The 19,226-nt window shown below is 39.0% G+C and overlaps 1 protein-coding gene across 2 annotated transcripts in view; it reads left to right on the forward strand.

Moving 5' to 3' along the window:
• FLT1 (fms related receptor tyrosine kinase 1) overlaps positions 1-19,226 on the forward strand; it is a 110,448-nt gene that overhangs the window by 17,899 nt on the left and 73,323 nt on the right. For both annotated transcript variants that reach the window (XM_035114270.3, XM_088668251.1), the window contains 6 exons: positions 5,803-5,965; positions 6,057-6,193; positions 8,126-8,300; positions 8,509-8,626; positions 11,462-11,631; positions 12,007-12,163. In XM_035114270.3, coding sequence (XP_034970161.2) covers positions 5,803-5,965; positions 6,057-6,193; positions 8,126-8,300; positions 8,509-8,626; positions 11,462-11,631; positions 12,007-12,163 — 920 coding nt within the window. The remainder of the gene's footprint in view (positions 1-5,802; positions 5,966-6,056; positions 6,194-8,125; positions 8,301-8,508; positions 8,627-11,461; positions 11,632-12,006; positions 12,164-19,226) is intronic.

The raw sequence follows: 19,226 nt of genomic DNA on the forward strand, positions 1-19,226 counted from the left end.
TGTTTATACAGATGGTACTGCTGTATTGGATCCAGATTCAGTGGTGGTGGGTCTTAGATCAGTGGTTTCCAATTAGCTAATTACTGAGGACCATGTTTTTCAAAGTGGGACCCAGGTGGCGCTGTGGTTAAATCACAGAGCCTAGGGCTTGCTGATCAGAAGGTCGGCGGTTCGAATCCCTGTGACGGGGTGAGCTCCCGTTGCTTGGTCCCAGCTCCTGCCAACCTAGCAGTTCGAAAGCACGTCAAAATGCAAGTAGATAAATAGGAACCGCTACAGCGGGAAGGTAAACGGCGTTCCATGTGCTGCTCTGGTTTGCCAGAAGCGGCTTTGTCATGCTGGCCACATGACCTGGAAGCTATACGTCGGCTCCCTCGGCCAATAATGCGAGATGAGCGCGCAACCCCAGAGTCTGTCACGACTGGACCTTTATGTTTTTCAAAAGCCAAGCCATGGACCCCCTACTTTTGAAAATTTTGATAACTCTGTGGTAGTTAACTCCACAAAGCAATTTTTTGAACAAATTGTGAGGTAACCCCTAATAAGCAAAGGATTTTAGGTATACTAAAAAACAGATTAGGGTTGAGTGATATCTGGTTTTCAACATAAATCATTATGTTCAACATAAACCACAATGCTCTCCCTCGCGTGAGGAGCAATATATTACTGCGCATTGCCAGGTCAAAATTGTTATCGCATTGTGATTTCAAAACCGACCATAAAATTTGTGATATTAGCATGCAAAAATGAAAAGAATATAGTTGGAGGAGGCAAAGGATGGGGGCACAGACTTTCTGGGTGCATTCTGCAAACCCTCAGGGGTCCCTGGACCCCTAATTGGGAACCAATTTCTTAGATAATGAACTTTATTTTTAAAGTTAATTCTTTAATATATAACAAGAATTATGAAGCAAAATGTGCACATATACAATGATTGCTTCATAACAAATGACCCTATTCCCACCTTGCACTATTTTTAGCCAATGTATGAAATCACAGTTGTGATTGATGGAATGCTTTGGCAAAACTAGGCTGACACATGCACTGTGGAAGGCAAAAAATAATAAAAAAATGGCTTCATACTAAACCAGGAAGTCCCTTCTTAAGACAATTTCCATTCTGAAGTCATGGATTTCTCTGGTGCATAGGTGGCTACTTTTCTATCAATTTAGACAATGGAAAAAGGACTTCCTGGTTTATTTTGAAGCCATTCTTTGCTTTGCTCTGGTAAGGAAGTTATTGTTGTCCAGAGAAAACAATTGAGAAATGCAGGATTTTAGCGTAACTGTGATGTCTACATGAAGCAAAAAGTAGCAGCAAAGATAGCTCTAAACCTCAGCTACCAAGAGCATGAATTCCTCTTAGTTGTCTGAGCAACAATCCTTTGCTTAGCAGATAAGTCATTTCATGCTAAAAATGTTGGGTTGTATCCAACAAAGCACATACAAACTCCAAGTAAACCCACTGAAATTATTGTGTCTAAGTTAGCCTTGCCTATTAATTTCTGTCTGTCTAATAGTGAGCATTGGCTACAACTCGTAATATTTTTTCCTGAAAATGTAAAAATTTAAAAATTTTTAAAATGCAAATAAAGTCCTTCATTAGTCCATCTGTGTTGCAAGTAAACACTGTGGTTGAAAGAGTGTGGATTATTTAAACCCTGCAAAGCGTATGACAACCCTGCAATGCAATCCATTGTTGTGAGCCAGTTTGTGTGGTTCTTTTTTTAGAGAAATATATCTGTAACGGCTGTTAAGTTGATTGTGGTAGCAACTTGGGATGTAGATTGTTGCTGCTGAGATAAACATTTAAGTAGGTATATTTGGGTGAAAGACTCAAATCCTTTTTGCTCAGGAAAACAAAAGAAAAGGGAGACGGTCCATGCTGATAATATTGCTACCATATACTGTAGTTATGAAGTACTGTATAAATAAATAACCACAACAAATGCTCTGATATTAGGAATGTGCTGTGTACTATATAACAATGTAATATTGAATTTAACCAAGCACAGACATCTTTTCTGAATCTTGGTTGCTGTAAATCTCTCCACCCACCCCCCAATCTGAAATATCATTCCTATTCTTACACTGATGGTGGAAAGACCTGCAGTAACCTAACTGGTTTGCAGCTCATGGAACCTGATAACTTTGCATGATTTGGGACTGATATTGGAGGAGAAATTTGGTCTGTGTATCTTAACAGTTATGTGGCAGACAGAAATTGAATAGGCTAAACCTTTCCTAATATGGAAATGCAGTTATGCTGATGTTTCATCTGTTTACCTTCTGTCTTTCAAGATCTTTTTACTTGTGTGTGACTTCTGCCCCCTCAAAATGCAGATTTGCATAAATTTGCTTGTGGCACAAAGCACATACAAACTTTATGCAAATTTGTATCCTCCTTTGCAGGTAGAGAGAAGGACCAAACCACATACATTGTACAGGATCCTTAAAATCCTGATTGCATCCCAGTTAAATTTCCATCAACCCCAGCCAGCCTTGCCAATGGTCAGAGATCATGGGTGTTTGGAGTATAACAAAATCTGGAGCACCACAGGTTCTCCAGCCTAGCTAGATAAATAAATAAAGGGAAAGGGCTGTATCTCAATGGCAGAGAATCTGCCTTGTATAGAGAAGGATCTAGGCTCAGAAAGGCCTTGTATACAGAAGGGCCTAGATAGGGCTTGGAATCTCCCCTGCCTGAAACCCTGGAGAGCTGCTGCTAGTCAGGGTAGATAATGAATGCTGTGCTTCATGGATCCAATATTCCTAAAGATGTACATATTAAATCAAAGGGAACTTTTCCTCCCAATGCATCTACTGTACCACCAGTGCTAAGTCAGCATTAACATTTGCGCTATAAAATGAATGCCTCCCAATCCTCCTGCAGACATTCATGACTTTGGTGGAAACTTTTATCTTCAACAGAATATCCTGAAACAGTGCATGCATGCCTCTTATTGTCATTGTCTGTATTTGCAATGATGAATCAGTTGAAGGATCAAAAGGGAAATGTTTATATCTGGCAGTAGTAACCACAATAGGCTCTCTAGAATTCAAGACACTTTAGAAAGTCAGTCAGCAGGCTGTAAAGTGGCAGAAACTATTTGTATGTACAGGACACACTCCTCCCATCATTTAAATTGTTATTATGGCTTCTTAGCAGAGATGCTGTAAAGATAAGGAAGTATATTCCACTGTGTCACTTTAGTGTTAGCTGTGATTGTTGTTCATTCTATTAAAACTTTTTTTTCTGTCTGGGGAGGTGATTTGCTTTGCAGCTCTGAGCTTTGTGATCCATGATCACTGAATTTTTGAAAGTAGCAATAGTATACTTAGCAGTCTCCACTGTCACAGTTAGTGCAGATTTCTAGGTTTTGATTCAGAAGTGTCTAAATCAAAAGCTCCAAGCTCAGTGACCAATCCCAGCATCCCTATGTGTATATATTTTTACCTTAGCAATGGGTGCTAAGATCCTCCTCTTTTCATACCATAGAGCATAGTTGACCCACAACTGGTGCTGTCCAACCAGATTAAGTGCTGGATGCTGCACTATTATAATTATTAAATTTGTATACTGCCCTTCATTATAGCCCAATTGCTCCTCCACTCCTGAAATAATTGGTGTTTTTTTAGTGTGGTAGCACCTATATTCTGGAACTCCCTGGCTATTGACATGAACATCCTAGTTTAGACAAGTCTACCCAGACATGTAGAATGGGGGTTATATGCTTTAATCTGTTGTTAGTTTATTGTTGGTTTTATGTTTTGAATGACTTACAGTAAATAGTTTCTTTTATGGTTTTTACTGATAATGTTATGGTTTTATTCTTTTTGTGAAGCACTTTGAGGGTTTTTTAACGGTCAAGTGGTGTATAAATTTTATGAAATAAATAAAATAAAACAAATAAAATAAATAATGTTTTACTGCCTTTTAAAACAGCAATAGTCAAGGGAGCCAGTGTAAAGACAGGTTCCATTACCTCAGTGCCTTCTAAATAGATGACCTGTAAGGTATCTGTTTAAATCTTTGTTATACTTCAATAGTATATGGATTTTAGATTTTAAAAAGGGGGTCACAGGTTCCCTTGTACTGTGTATAGCAGCAATCATTAGTTTCCATACATGATGAGAGATTTCTTAAATTTACAGTGAAAGGGGAGGTAGGAGTGTAAACAAGATCTTTAGCCTCCTTGCCCCTTGCACTCTGGACATAAGCATATTGAACTCACTTTCTTCTCCTGTTGCTGAAAATAATACCATAGTTTCCCCCCTCATTAACATTATGAGCATAAAATTTCTTTTGGTGTGAGCCCTGGAGATTCAGAAGTGATTCACCTCCGTGGGTGCCTTGGTGTGCAGCCTCTGCTGCTGCCTTGGTTCTACAGCACAAACTACACAAGAGGTGGTTTGCTGCCTGCCATACAGCCTTTCCTGCTGCCGTCTTGCTTCCTCATGTGAGTGGCATGACTCAATACATAGCTGGTATGCACACAGCAGGTGCTCACTTGGGCAGAGGGGCAGCTAGAAGGCACTCAACCTCAATGCCCTCCCACTCGAGCACCTCACTTGTTTTGTGGAACAAAACATATTCTTCCTGCACAATTGATGGTGTCTTTTTGCTTCCTCATTTTGGTCTCCTGTGCTTAGGTACAGTCTTGAGCTCTGCCATGCCTGGATAAGTTAAGTTCTTGCATGAGCATGCTCAGTGGTGCAGCAATAAAACTGCTAGCACATTTGCAAAGCCAAGCAGGGTCCGGTATGGTTTCAGATTAGATAGGGAACCATGCATTGAGAGTCCTGATTTGCAGGGAGTTGGACTAGATGATCCTCGGGGTGCCTTCCAACTCTATGATGCTTTCATTTCTGGCTCAGTCAAAGCCATGAGATGATAGTTTACAACAGGGATAGCCAATGTGTTGCCCTCTAGGTGTTACAGCCTACAGCTTTCATCAGCCCCAGCTGACCAACCATTAAGGATGATGGGAGTTGTAGTCCACAATATCTTGAGGGCACAGTGTTGGCTTCTCCCAGTTTACAGACAGTTGAGCAGGTGGTGGATATTGCTGGTCTCTGAGGCCATTTGCAGGTGTCTGCCTTGCTGACCTCTGTAGTTAGCTCTACATAGAGAAGCCACTGGAATTTGGAACATAAGGGCATACTAAGCCACGCGTGCTCATTTGTGACTTCGAAGTCATGCTGTGATGTCACAGACATGCCTGACAAATATACATGCCACCATATTTTATCATAGGCTGTATTTCCTTCTTTAAATGTTTTCATATCAAAACTCTCTCTCTCTCTCTCTCTCTCTCTCTCTCTCTCTCTCTCTCTCTCTCTCTCTGTGTGTGTGTGTGTGTGTGTGTGTGTTTGCAAATTCCCATGCTACGAGGTTTATTTCTTGTCTGGAATGGCCTGCTCTCAGCATTAGAAAATCTCCCAACTCCAATTTAGAGGCAAAAATAATGTTCTGGTATGTGATGAAGAACATCCTCTGATAGAACCATATTGGTCAACAGGAAATCAATGGCATAGCAATAAAGCATGAGCAATCCCTTTTGCTATTACAAAATTATGAATAATGAAATTTTGGGGAAAAATATGATATAGTTAAATTCTACACCTTTTTCATGTTATGAGAGAAAAGTGCTATTGGAAGCCCTCTGAGTAATATATTCATATAGGTATTTAGTTATGTTCATGAACTTTTAAAATTCCTTTTATAAATTAACCATTCATTAGTTTCGGGGGGGGGGAGCACCTAACAATAAAAGAAGTAATGAGTTCATTTCATTTTTAGATGCCAGGAGTTAACATCATTCCTGATGGAAAGACAATAATCTGGGATAGTACAAAGGGCTTTATAATACCAAATGCAACATATAAATTCATAGGCCTTCTCAGCTGTGAAACAAGTATTAATGGCCATGAATACAGCACAAAATACCTGACATTCAGGATGAGTAAGTATCTTTTGGTTTTCCCAGTCAGTAGTTTCAGTTATTTAATTGATTAATTATCGGATTCACTTTTCTTTCTTTATGTATTGTGTAGACAATGAAATCCGTAGTGTCCAGTTAAATGCCTCAAGACCAGTCAAGTTATTAAAAGGAGACAAGCTTGTCCTCAACTGTACAATCACTACCGCCTGGAACACAAGAGTGCAGATCACATGGAGTTATCCTGGTGAGGTGGGTACTCTTGCTCTTTTCTAAAAATAGAATTCCACAAAAAGAGGAACTTCCCATATTTTACATTCCATTGGGGTGTTCAGGGGTTTTTTCAGCTGGAACTCACTGGACTCAGTTCCATCAGCTCTTGTGTGGGTGCTATTGCTATTCTAAGAGAATGAAGGAGGTGTGCATGGGGAGTTCTGGCACCTCTTTTTCTAGAAAAATAGCACTAGGGTGATCTTAGTGCCTTGAATGATTTTTTTTTTACAGTTTCCTGCTTGAGTGACCAAGCAAGCTTTACACAATGCATTTGTGTTGATTTCATAACAACCGATGAATAAATGAATGGAACTTATTAGATTTCATGATGTTGGTACTTATTACCAGCGAAGAGCATTCTTTTTAAAGAAAAAATCATTTTTGCCATCTTTCTTAAAGTAACAGACAGCTTTTCAACTCAACCTTAGAGAAAATATTACAATTCATATGTCCAAGATGTCACTTTTTATGTGAACAATTATTTTTAAACAGCAGTTGTGAGCTTAAACACCTCATCATTTCAGGAGCATCCACACAAACAGCTGCCACTTAAAAGTATTTGTCAGGAATCCAAAGTAAACCTTGCTAAACTTTGCCATTGGTGAACAACACGTGGGAACTGCTCACCCATCTGATTTCTGTGCAAGAATATTAAAGTCATGATAGCTATTGTAGTAGCCACTGAATCTACAGATATTGTTGGAGCACAACTATCACCCCTAACCATTGGTGATGCTGGCTAGGGTTGATGGGAATTGTGAGTCCAGCAACATCTGGAGGATACCACATTGACTACCCCTATGCTAGAGGAAGGTAGTAGTTTATAGTTAACTTCCAATGGGACCACCCCTACCACAATATTGATTTAGCATAAGAAAAGATTGCCAGTTAATTAGATGGAAGTCAGAAGGGAGGGAGCTATATGTAGTTTCTGCCTCTAATGCCAAAAGCACCTGATGCCCACAGTACAAGAATGTGTTCTTCTGTGTGTGGTGCCAATTCATATGTTTCAAGAATATCACAATCTCATTTTATATTTCTCTATCCATCCTCTCCTTTTAGATTGAGAGAGAATAGCCAAGCCTTACTATTGAGCTTCATGGCTGCACAAAGATCTGAACAGCCACAGTCAAACCCAATATACTGGCTGCTGTCTCCCAATAACTCTCACCGTGACTGCTACTCTTTGGTATATCCTTTACCACCATGCTCAGATTATGAGTCCATCATCTTCTTTGTGCTGTTTGTGAGCATTGCAGTTTCCTGTTATTCCCGGAGAGAAGCAGCTATTAAAATGTACAAATTTTGGAAGTGGTTGCTAGTGTATCAGATGAGGTTAATTAATAGCTAGTGTAATTAATAGCTAGACATCAATAACAAATACTATATAGTATTTTTCTCTTTTATAGATATGTGGGCACCTTTCAGAAATTAATTTTCTATATGAAGTACCGTATTTTTCCATCTATAAGACACCCCCATGTATAAGACTCCCCCTATTTTGGGGGACTCAGATTAAAGAAAATGGGGGGAGAGATGAATCCGTGTATAAGACGCTCCCTAATTTTTTACATTATTTTAAAGGAAAAAACTCTAGTCTTATACACAGAAAAATACGGTATTTGCATGGTCTTCTGAACTGCAGCGAAACAGTCTCTGTTTTAAATTGTGAAATACACAACACCATGGGGCCTTGTAAAGTGTTAAATTTGCATTACTTGAATAAACCACAAATGGCAGTTTATTTTATTTTATATTTATTTATCATATTTATATCCCACCTTTACTCCAAGCAGCACAAGGTGGCATAGATGACTCTCTCTTTCACCATGTTATCCTCACAACAACCCTGTGAGGTTGAAGTTGTGTGTTAATAGCTTTTTTCCATGTAAACCTTTTTCTCCTGTCTAGGCAAGCAACAGAGGGACCATAACTAAAAGCATTATACCAAGGAACGATGAACCCAATCTATTCTACAGTATTATTGTTGTTGATAAAGTCCGTGATGTTGATAAAGGAGAGTATACCTGCAATGTGACAAGTGGCCTATCTGTGAGATCAGTTAAAACAACTGTTCATATTTATGGTAAGAAACATTATGTGTGTGCAGAATGTATGATATTCATATTCCAGGGTGATGAATAGAATCCTTAGTGATGGATGACTTTTGTGTAAAAGACCAGGGTTGCTGTCCCAGTTTGTGTTATCTATGTATTCAAGTGGCTTCAGTTATACTTTTACTTGTCCAGAACCACTATCTTAAACACATATTTTATTTGATTTATTTTTTTAAGATAAACCATTCATCAGTTTGAAATATAGAAGAAAAAATGTACTGGACGTTATATCTGGCAAGAAGTCCTATCGACTTTCTATGAAAGTGAAAGCGTTTCCTACACCAGAGGTTATATGGTAGGATTACACTTTTTCTGCATAGAGAAAGAAGCTACTTCTTTGGAAGTATAACATGCTTGCTCAGGATTATACATTGCTTGTTGTTGTGTAGTCGTTTAGTCGTGTCCGACTCTTTGTGACCCCATGGACCATAGCACACCAGGCACTCCTTAAAAGATGAATAAACGTGCCCTGAAATGGACTTGGAATAAATTATTTGTTACTGTTAATATGCATGTTTTCAAAGTAGCTTACAAAGTAGCCATGTTTATTTCACTTAGGGTTGCAACCACTTCCTGGACACAGCCGGCCATCGGAAACAATGTCTGGATAGAAATTGCTGAATGTCAACAACTTTGGCCAAAAAAAAGCTCAGCATATTTAAGCTTTTTAAAATATGGCAACCTCAGTGCATATTTGTCTTGGGGCAAAGGCAGGAAGTTACTGCAGTTACTGTATTTACCAGACTGGCATGAATGGCGGCAGTGGTGGCTCTCGGTCTTCCTCATTGCTGGAGGATGATGTGGAAACAGCAAACTCCAACCATCCACAGACCTCAAAGTTTGGTGCAAAGGCTCATGGGATTGCAGTTGCAAAGGTTCCTGGGCTTGCTGGCTATTTTCCTACTCTTTTTGCGCCTTTTTTGCAGTTTCCCCACTCTTTGGGGGTCATTTTTGCCCTTTTTGCAATTTAAACCAATTTATTTAATTATTTCCTGGTGCTGCATGTATATGCGGTCGCGCATGAGTCAAACACGTGCAATGTTTAAGGTTCAAGCTTGAATTCAAATGAATCTCTGGCATACACGTGTTGGATTCACCTATCTTAGCCTGAAAAGCAACCTTGAAGGTATTCACCTGCCATTAGCATTTTAATTGCAAGGCCATTTGTCTCCATAATAAAAGTTGTCACAATCCCACACAGGAACCCACTCCCCACAATGGCTGATATTTCATTGTGGAGGGGGCAAGGGACAGGCAGATGGCAACACATTTAATGTCACATTTAGTTTGGCCTTTTGGTGACCCATTCTTTCTAAACTTCTGCACACTATCTTAAGAAGTCTTTCAAGGAGTGCTTTGGTATAATTTTAATAGAAAACAATGTTATCAATTTTGATCTTATTTTCGTCTTTGTTTTTGTTTAAATAATTGTAAATGTCAGCGGCTGTGGTTGAATTCATTACTGTTAAATGCTGTGTTACAAGGCTGAATAGGACAATTCCTTACATGCATGTAGAGTGCTAGTTCACAATACTGTACTTATTTTTGGAGGGGTTTTTTTTTTAGCATAGCTGCACATATATTTTAACACTTGCATTTCATCTACACTGTGTGTTTTGTTGTGTTCTCTGGAACATGCAAAGCGTATAGATGAACTTCTTTCACAGTTTGAGAGCAATTAATGGCCTCAGCTCCCTACTAGGGAAAAATGTGATAAAATAATGTGTATTTATTTGCATGCTATGGGTTATCTCTAGGATGAATCAGTCTATGTCTGGGCCATGTCAGTTTATAAGGTGTCCATTTACAAGTTCATTCAATTTCTGCATTATTCTATTTAAAAAACAACACAAAGATTCATCATTTTTTTAAGAATGTATTTTCTTCCAGTTTTAAACATATTTCTTTAAAAACAATGCATTTCTAAATGTATTTTAGCCCAAAATACACATTTTGTATGCATTTTGGCATGTTTTTGAGACAAGAACTACAATACAAAATTTGGAGAAGTGCAAAATCTGAAAGAAAACTACATTCCAATCTGCATGTTAGTCTGGAGCTGTGGATCAGTTCAGTTTTTGTTAGAATTCACAAATAACAAATTCATCAAGCATACCTAGTCATACCCTCTTATGAGTCACACTACAAGGAAACACAATGAACCCACTCAAACTGCAAGAATTTAAGGAAAGTCTTGATAAATAAGAATACAGACAGATCACTAAGATATTGCAAATGAGTAGTTGACAACACATTTTCTTTTTGTCTTACAAGATTTCCCCCAGAAAGAGTAAATCTGGATTAAATGGGTAGAAAAATGCAGACTGGCACATTGATGCCAATGATATTCTGTGGACTCTGCAAAAACCTAGTATGCAGAGCACCATTTCCACAATAAGCACCCATCTAGAAGTATCTAATTTCCAACAGTTGCTAGCCAGGTGCTTCTGTGAAGCCTACAGCGGGACACATAGACAATAGCCTTTCTCAGATCTGTGTTTCCTCTGCACCCAGTGGTAGTAATGTGTGAAACCATTCTGAGGATTGGATTTTTTGAAGGGATGTTTACAGCCTTTCTGGGGCCATATCTTGATATCCTGTTGCACCAGAGAATTAAACCAACAGGTTTTTTGGGGTGTGTGTGTTAAAAAACACCTTTGAGATCAATGCAGATATTTCAAATGCTCTGAAAGCACTATGTTACTAAAGCAGGGTTGGTTGGTTGATTATGTATTCAGCTTTGGTGTTCATTGCAAACCTTAGCTTTGGAGCCCTGAAAAGAAGAAGATACCAACAGGAATTCCTGTTACCTCCCTTGATTGTTTCCCTGCCACTGCTCTTAATTTATTAACCGTCCTCTAGAGACTGGAGAAATACAGCATGCAACAACTTTGCATTGCACATATATTTTTCCTAATGTTGCTAAGGAGGTGTGTGGGAAGAATGTTAATCATCAACAGCCACCTTTTCCTTGTAAGGTGTAATTAACCCCCTCACGTTACTGTTTTAAAACATTTATAAGCTTTGGGACCCAATTTGCTTCTTGAGCACAGATTATATTTGACTGACACTTCCTATGGAATATACATAAATAGTTGCAGAATTATGAATTCTGGTTGTCTTTTAATAGGTTGAAGGATGGGTTACCTGCTGCTGAAATGTGTGCCCGGTATATAATTAAAGGTTATTCACTAATCATAAAACATGTTGCTGAAGAAGATGCAGGAAAGTACACTATATTGCTGAGCACTCAGCAATGGAACTTGCATAAAAACTTGACAGTCACTCTGAGAATAAATGGTAAGTTGACAACACAATTTATATTAATGACTTTATTTATTATTATTTTATTATTTATTAAATTTGCATACTGCCCTATACCTGTAGATCTCAGGGCGGTTCACAACATAAAATAACAATAAAAAAGACAGACAATACATAATAAAACAAAAACAAAGACAACCCAATAACTCAATAATAAGGATTGTATTCTTAGTTGAAATAACTTCAGCCTGGCAATGGCATTAGCTCCTTAGACAGGCATCCCCAAACTTCGGCAGTTTGGGGATGCCTGTCCTAAGAGCTGGAGGCCTTTCTTGTTTACCTTTAAAGATAATAAGGTGCATGTTGTTTCAACAATTTGATTTTCTTTGTATTGCTGGTTTTATTTTACAGTGAAACCTCAGATCTATGAAAAAGTGTCATCAATTCCTGGCCCTAATCTTTATCAACTGGGAAGTAAGCAAATCCTAACTTGCATAGTTTATGGTAATCCTCAACCTACAATAAAGTGGACCTGGCAACCTTGTCAACAGACAAATTCCTCAGCAAGGTAGATCATTTCAGTTTCTTTTTTGTAATACCCTGCCATTAGCCTTCTGTGTTGTTGTCTGAAGTCTCCTTTAATATTTGTAACTCGTGTTATGCAATTTGTGTTTATAAAGCTACAAATCATACTTTGAATTAATGACATTGGCATTTATGGTATGCATGTGTAGGATGTTCCCTGACAGAAGAGAAGGGGGAGATGAGAAGTCCCTGGTATATAGCCCAACTGCACTGGGTAGCTTGGAGGCCTGCTGGAGGAAGCTGGCTCCAACAACCTAGTACTCTGTTGGCTTGATGATAGATAGGTTAGATTTATCCCTTGAGCAGCCCTGTGTAAAGCTGTTGTTGTACTGGAGGGTGGCAATGTCTCATACTTTACAGAGGACAGTCCTCTGTTTGAAGGTGTCCTCTATTTGAAGGGCTGTCCAGTCAAAGTCTGGTTTAAAGTATGGGTTCTTGAAGTTGCCTATCAGCAGTTAGGACTTGGTCAGCAGACTGAGCAAGCACATGGGTTCCAGCCTTTTCCACTATGATTGGAAGCATTGTATTTTTATTTGGATTATAGTACTTTGTATGCAAATTCCTTCTTTTTGATGATGCATAAGTGTACACACTCCTGGGATGTGAAGGAACCAACACATTTCCACTCTGTACTCTCTGGAGAGGCAGAGGACTAAATATGGCTTACCACCTCCATTTAGAGCACGGGTGGCTAACCTGTGGCCAACCAGATGTTGAACTACAGCTCTAATCATCCCTAGACCATTTACCATACTGCCAGGGGCAAATTGGTGTTGAGCAGGGCAGGGAAGCAGCCAAACCCATATGATCCTTTGAATTGTAAAGGTAAAGGGACCCCTGACCATTAGGTCCATTCGTGACCGACTCTGGGGTTGTGGCGCTCATCTCAGGGGGTAGCTGTTCTCAGAGATAAATCCATTGAGGCTGAAAGCCTTGGTGTGGGATGAAGTTCAAAAGGATGAAACATTTCCTCCTTTTTGCCTGTCCTTATTATCCCGTCCGTGACATTTTCTTGTAGTTTTTTTTTTGTGGTCAGAAGGACATGTTCTCAAAGGCACTTGCTGTAGTTTCATGTTTTCACAACAGATGAACTTTTCTCACATGTTTGTCCTGAGATAATAAAGGTGTGGTCTTCACTTGTGCAGAAGTATTTGAAAGAGCTTTCTGTTTCCCCAAGTCACTCTCTTGCCCTGAATGACATTAGCCAGAGCCCAGCTGGACTAGAATTCTCAGTAAAACTAATAATATCAGCCTATGTGAGATTACCACTGATCTGAACATTGACTTGTTTATCTCGCATAAGATTTAGAAAAAATGTTTTGCATCAACTCAATTTTTGAGTGTTCTTGTTGGGAAGCATGTCCTACAAAAAGCAAATAGATTAGTAGGGGGATTCATGCTAGAACAACTTTTTTCTATCTGTTATAACTTCCTAATGAAGAATTTAGTAGCTATGCAAAGTGTTCATTAAGTTGATTTGCAGTTACAATATTATCACCAGATTGATTGGTGATATCTTCAAGCAAGCATCAATCTATTAGGAGAATCCTGTGCAGATGTTATATCAGTCATGTGGGACCACTCGTCATCCACAACATCAATTTTCTGTAAGAGTTATTTATTTAATTTATTAATTGCTTCCTGTGAGGCATCCTGAAGCAGTTTACAATACAATAAAATCATATAGAGAACAATTGCAGAAATAAAAACAGTGAAAACCTTTGCTTTTATAAAAACAATTTGAAAAACTACACACAAACAAACAACCAAATTTAAACAGGAACAAAACAGATACGAAATCAGTTCAAATCTTATATATGTAGATACCAACTAGGTTCAAAATCAGTAAAGAACTTTCAATCCCTCCATCTACTTTCCCACAGTGGGCCAAACTAAATGTTCACTAAATGCATAGCATGCAGCCACACATTTGCCTCCCCCCCCCTTTACTTGACTACTTGAACAGGGAGGATAACTGTTATCAGGAAGGAAGTACATGGCGTGGACAGGCTTATCTCTTCCCTCCACAGCGCAATCAAAATAATAACCCCTTCTTCAGTGTAGCTAGGAGCCTTAGGGGAAAATTCCCAATTAGTTCAAGTAGGACCTTCCCCCCCCCCCCAATGCTCCTAAAAATCTTTGGGAAAGGCTTTGGAAAATGTACTTGTGGAGCGTCATTGATTTCATTTGGATTTGATTTAGCAAAGTATTAGAAATGTAGATAGAGCTGAAGTTTTAGCAGCATTTCTACTTTGCTAGGACTAAATGGTCAAATTCCTATCACCTTCAATATGAACATAGTCTGCCAGTCTAATTACAAATCTTTACTACTTATTTTAAAGTGGCATTAAAGAAAAGACTGAATGGCAGAATCATTAGTATGTGCTTGGGTAGTTGTTGAGAGGCAATGTAGTTTAGAATAGTAATGAAGCATGCAAAATTACAAGAACAAGTGCTAATTGTGTGTGTTTAGAAATGTATTGACCTGCCCAAATTTAATTGTGGGTGTCTGCAAACATGGAAGATCATTAGAGTGTGTGTGTGTGTGTGTGTGTGTGTGTGTGTGTGTTTCTGCTTTCACCATGCCAACCCTGTAGAGTGATTGTTCCAAATCTTGGTTTAGTTCAAGGTAAGAGCATATGAAAATCTGGTGCACTAAGAATGTAGATGTTTATATGAAATAATGGTAATAGTCTGGTCCTATTGGTGCCTGAAAATCCAGCACACTCACTGGACACACCTTTGGCATCCTTTCCCTAGTCACAAGCTGTATGAGGAAAGTTGAGGGATTGGGTATGTTTAGCCTAGATAAGAGGAGACCGAGCAGAGATATATAGCCATCTTCACATATATTAAGGGCTGTCACATGGAAGATGGAACAAGCTTGTTTTCTCCTGCTGTGGACCCAAACCAAAGGAATAATAATAAAAAATAATAATAATTTTATTATCTTTATGCTGCTTATCTGACTGAGTTGCCCCAGCCACTCTGGTTGGCTTGCAGCAAAATATAAAAACACAATGAAGCATCAAATATTAAAAACTTCCCTATACAAGGCTGCCTTCAGATGTCTTCTAAAAGTCAAATAGTTGTTTATCTGTTTGATGTCTGATGGACGGGTGTTCCACTGGAAGACCAGAAAGGAGATTCCAACTAAACGTCAAGAAAAACTTTGACAATAAGGGTTGTTTGACAGTGGAACAGACTCCCTCAGAAGGTGGTGTGCTCTCATTCATTTGAGGTTTTTAAGTAGAGTTTGGGTGGCCATCTATCATAGATGCTTTAGTTGAGATTCCAGCCCTGCAGGGTGTTGAACTATGTGATCCTCAGGGTCCCTTCCAACTACAATTCTGTGATTTTATTATATGTAGTCAATGGCTCTACCAACATGAATAACAGGGATATTCTACATGGTGCCTTCTGGCTGCTACATTTCAACTCTCATCCATCCTAGCCTACATGGTCAATAGTAAAGGACAATGAAAAGTGTTGTCTGGGATGATGGTACACCACATCAGTGACTTTCAGTGACTTTTGCTGAAAGTCAAATTTGCAATTTGCAAAAGTGCAATTTGCCCACAAGGCTACTAGGACATAAGTGTCTTGGCTCCTACTCTTGGACACAGTACTCAAACTCTCGGCTCAAGAAAACCAAAAAGCTTTCTTTAAGAAGTCAGCGCAGGGTCTCAACATCAGTTCACAATACAAGATACACAGTTCAAAAATCCATAGGCAGTTATAAGATCATCTGTGTGGTTTCCATCATAAGACAGAAGACTTGAGTTTGCAGGTTGGTGATTCTGGGGGGTGGGGAAGAGGATACAGGGTCTGTTCATGCAGATAACTGCACATCTTTGGTAATGGAGTCCAGCCTCTGATTCTCCACCTCAGCCGGCTCTGCTGATCTTTCAACTGCCTCTTCAGCTACTTTGTGGCGCTCACTCTCTGGAGGCAGTTCTCTAGCTCAGTGTTTCTCAAGCTTTTTTGGGCCACGGCACACTTGTTCCGTGAAAAAAATCACGAGGCACACCACCATTAAAAAAGTTAAAAAATTTAACTCTGTGCTGCCCTATATTATAATTATGACTGTAAGAAACACTTGCCAAATATTGCTTTCCGGCGGGTCAGTGTTGTGTTTGCACTGAGCTTTGGGAAAGAGGAGGAGAAATATTGCTTTCCGGCGGGTCAGTGTTGTCTATTGGTGGCCGCCAGGCACGTGACAATGCAAATCGCCCTTCTCGTCGCCGCACGTCGCGGCACACCAGCCAGCGTCTCGCGGCACACTGCTGCTCTAGCTGTGGGTTGGGACTGACTCCACCAGCTTCTCTTTCCTCATGATACATCTTTCAACAGCAGGGTAGAACCCTCCTTCTCATCACTGCCTGAACTCTCCCCACTTCCAATTCCACGGTCCTCATTTTCCCCTGAAGGATCCTGCCATTCCTGCCCCATCTGCCATGGACCCCAAGGCAATAAGTTATTTTGAAATAAATGAGATTTACCGTACTTCCAAGTGAATGCACTGTAGATCAAGGTGAGAGGGTCTTTATGCCACTTTTGTAGTGTAAAGGAGTCTTTTAGTTAGGTATTCATGTAATTCAGATTTAAACTTCTTTATTGTGCAGTGAAAGAAGCATCATGTAAGGTCGAACCAAGTCCTACAGTTGACATATAGCTTAAAAAGAAACTTGTGTTTTATAGAGATGGGACAAAGTTTAGGGTATGCAAAAAATAAAAAAGTTTGTGGAAAGAAAAGAAAGGAGATTTCTGCCCTCTCCATTCAGACAAATAGGAAAAGGTAAAACAGTTCAACTAATATATTCTTCCATTTATTCAGACTAAACAAATGGTAAGATAAAGCAAGTAATTATATGCCCTGGCCTTTTATTCTGAATCAGATTTTTGGTAGCTTCTAATGAACAGCAACTTTCATTCTATGAAACAGGAAGCAAGGAGACCGTGGCCCTTTCCAAACAGATTGCAATTTGCATCTTGTTAATAATAACTCTGGAGAACTGGAACTAGCACTGACCTCTCTGTGTACATAGTGATGATAATTTGCATTGCTTGTTCTTGTCACAGTTAATACAGCAGCCAATTATTTCCAACTAATATGCTTGAAACTTTTGTCAAAGGCTTCTTTATGTGTCTCCATTGAACCAAGGTCTTTATTAACCAAGTTCTATCACTATGTCCTTTAAATCATCATCGTTTCCCAAGTCTAATAAATGATGATGAAGCATAAAACATAAAGGCATAGAAGGATAAATTATGTTGCTGTTTTTTTCCTAGAGTCACTGATGGGTTGATTCAATTTGGATGGGGAAAATGTAGCAAAGAGAGCTACCGTAAATGCTGTGGAGAAGTTGTTTTAATAGTCTGCTTAGAATCTCTGCACAAAGGACAGGTTAGGGATAGGGATGGAAATGGAAATGGAATCCAGTGAACTCTGGTTCTGATCTGCACCACTTAGAGCAATGACCAGATCAGATCCAGTGTCCACTTTGAAATCTGCAGTCCTGCTTCTGAGTCTTTTTTCAGTTTTTAAAGGGTAATTCCTATGACCTAAAGGAGTGGATTAGTGTGTGGGGTCCTGCTGTCATGCACAATGTAAATGCTGTAATTCTCTATGACATGGATAGGACTTGATGTCATGCTGCCACTCTCTGGGAGATTGTACATTAAAACACTTTGTTATCTCCATAGCTCCAGGAGTTCTGTGCAATAGATGGTTCTCTGGGTGGCTCAAATTACCTTTTAAAACTGGAAACAGTGTCAGAGGGAGCCCACAAATCACATTGTAAGCAGTTTTGCAGCTTGATTAGGACCCAAACTTTCATTATTATTTTTAGAGAAATCTCTCTGAATAATATGGGAGCTTTCTGTAGAAAAGCAGAACTTGGGGCAGCATCAAATGGTCACTGGTGTTTTCACAGCAGATGTGTTAATTGGGGGGGGGGGAATTAAGTTTCCCTCCCTGGACCTTGAAATTATTTGTGTGCTTAATATTAAAAACAATATTCACTCTTCATTTTTCCTTGAATGGGACACATATTTAAAGCAGTTTCAAGGCAGAGTAATTTCTCCCTTCTTTGGACTTTTCAAAAAATAATAAAAAACAACAACCATGGAAATGCCATGGATGAATAGCATGTCAGAGTTTTGCCTTGGGTTCTAAGTGAGTTGTTTTGGCTGTTATTTTGGCTGAACCCTATGAATGGAGAAGATACTAGCCTCTCCTAGCACATAATTGAATAGCACTTGTACATTTTTTTCCAAGGGATGCAGCTTTTGCACCTGATAAGGAAAACTAGCACTTCAACTGTAAAATGTTTGCTTGCTTTTTTAAACCTCTTGTTTTCAATTTTATGTTTTAATATCATTCTTTTTTGTGTTTGTATTTCAACTTTCTAGTTTCTTACAGGTTAAAGAAAATGTTAAGAAGGTTGGGCATCAGAAAAATTATTTACGGATCATATAGTAAGAGGAAATAGAGCCATTGTCCTCTTAGAAAACAAGATAGTGGAATTGTTCAATTAAATTGATTGGTAGTATGTTCGAAACACACAAAGGAGATAGTCATGTAGTGCAAGATTAGTGTATGGGAATTAGTGTATGGGATTTATTGCCACAATATGCTATTACTCGTATGGCCGTTACCTTAAGAGGCTTAGTTCCATGGGTAGTAATATACTAGTTCATAACAAACACTATAGTTAAATGTAACTTGTATTCAAAATGAATACATATCTTAACTACAAGACTAGAGACAAAGCAACAGGGGGACAGAATTCTCTCAAAGCAGGTCTTACCCAATGAGCCCATCCTTATGGATTTGCATGGGGAAGCTCAGTATCAAACCCATTTTTGTATAGTAAGCATTTCATATAAAGAGTTGCTTGCTGTGGAGAGAGTAGACTGAGGGTCTGTACTGCATACAAATACTGGTTAAGTTTTGGCAGCTAAAGTAACCCAATACAGCATTTTACTACATAAAAAGGGTGACCACCATTTGCACAGATATTACATCATTTACTTCATGGGCC

This window comes from Zootoca vivipara, chromosome 4, assembly GCF_965207765.1.
Source record: "Zootoca vivipara chromosome 4, rZooViv2.hap1.1, whole genome shotgun sequence".
Lineage (NCBI taxonomy): Eukaryota > Metazoa > Chordata > Lepidosauria > Squamata > Lacertidae > Zootoca > Zootoca vivipara.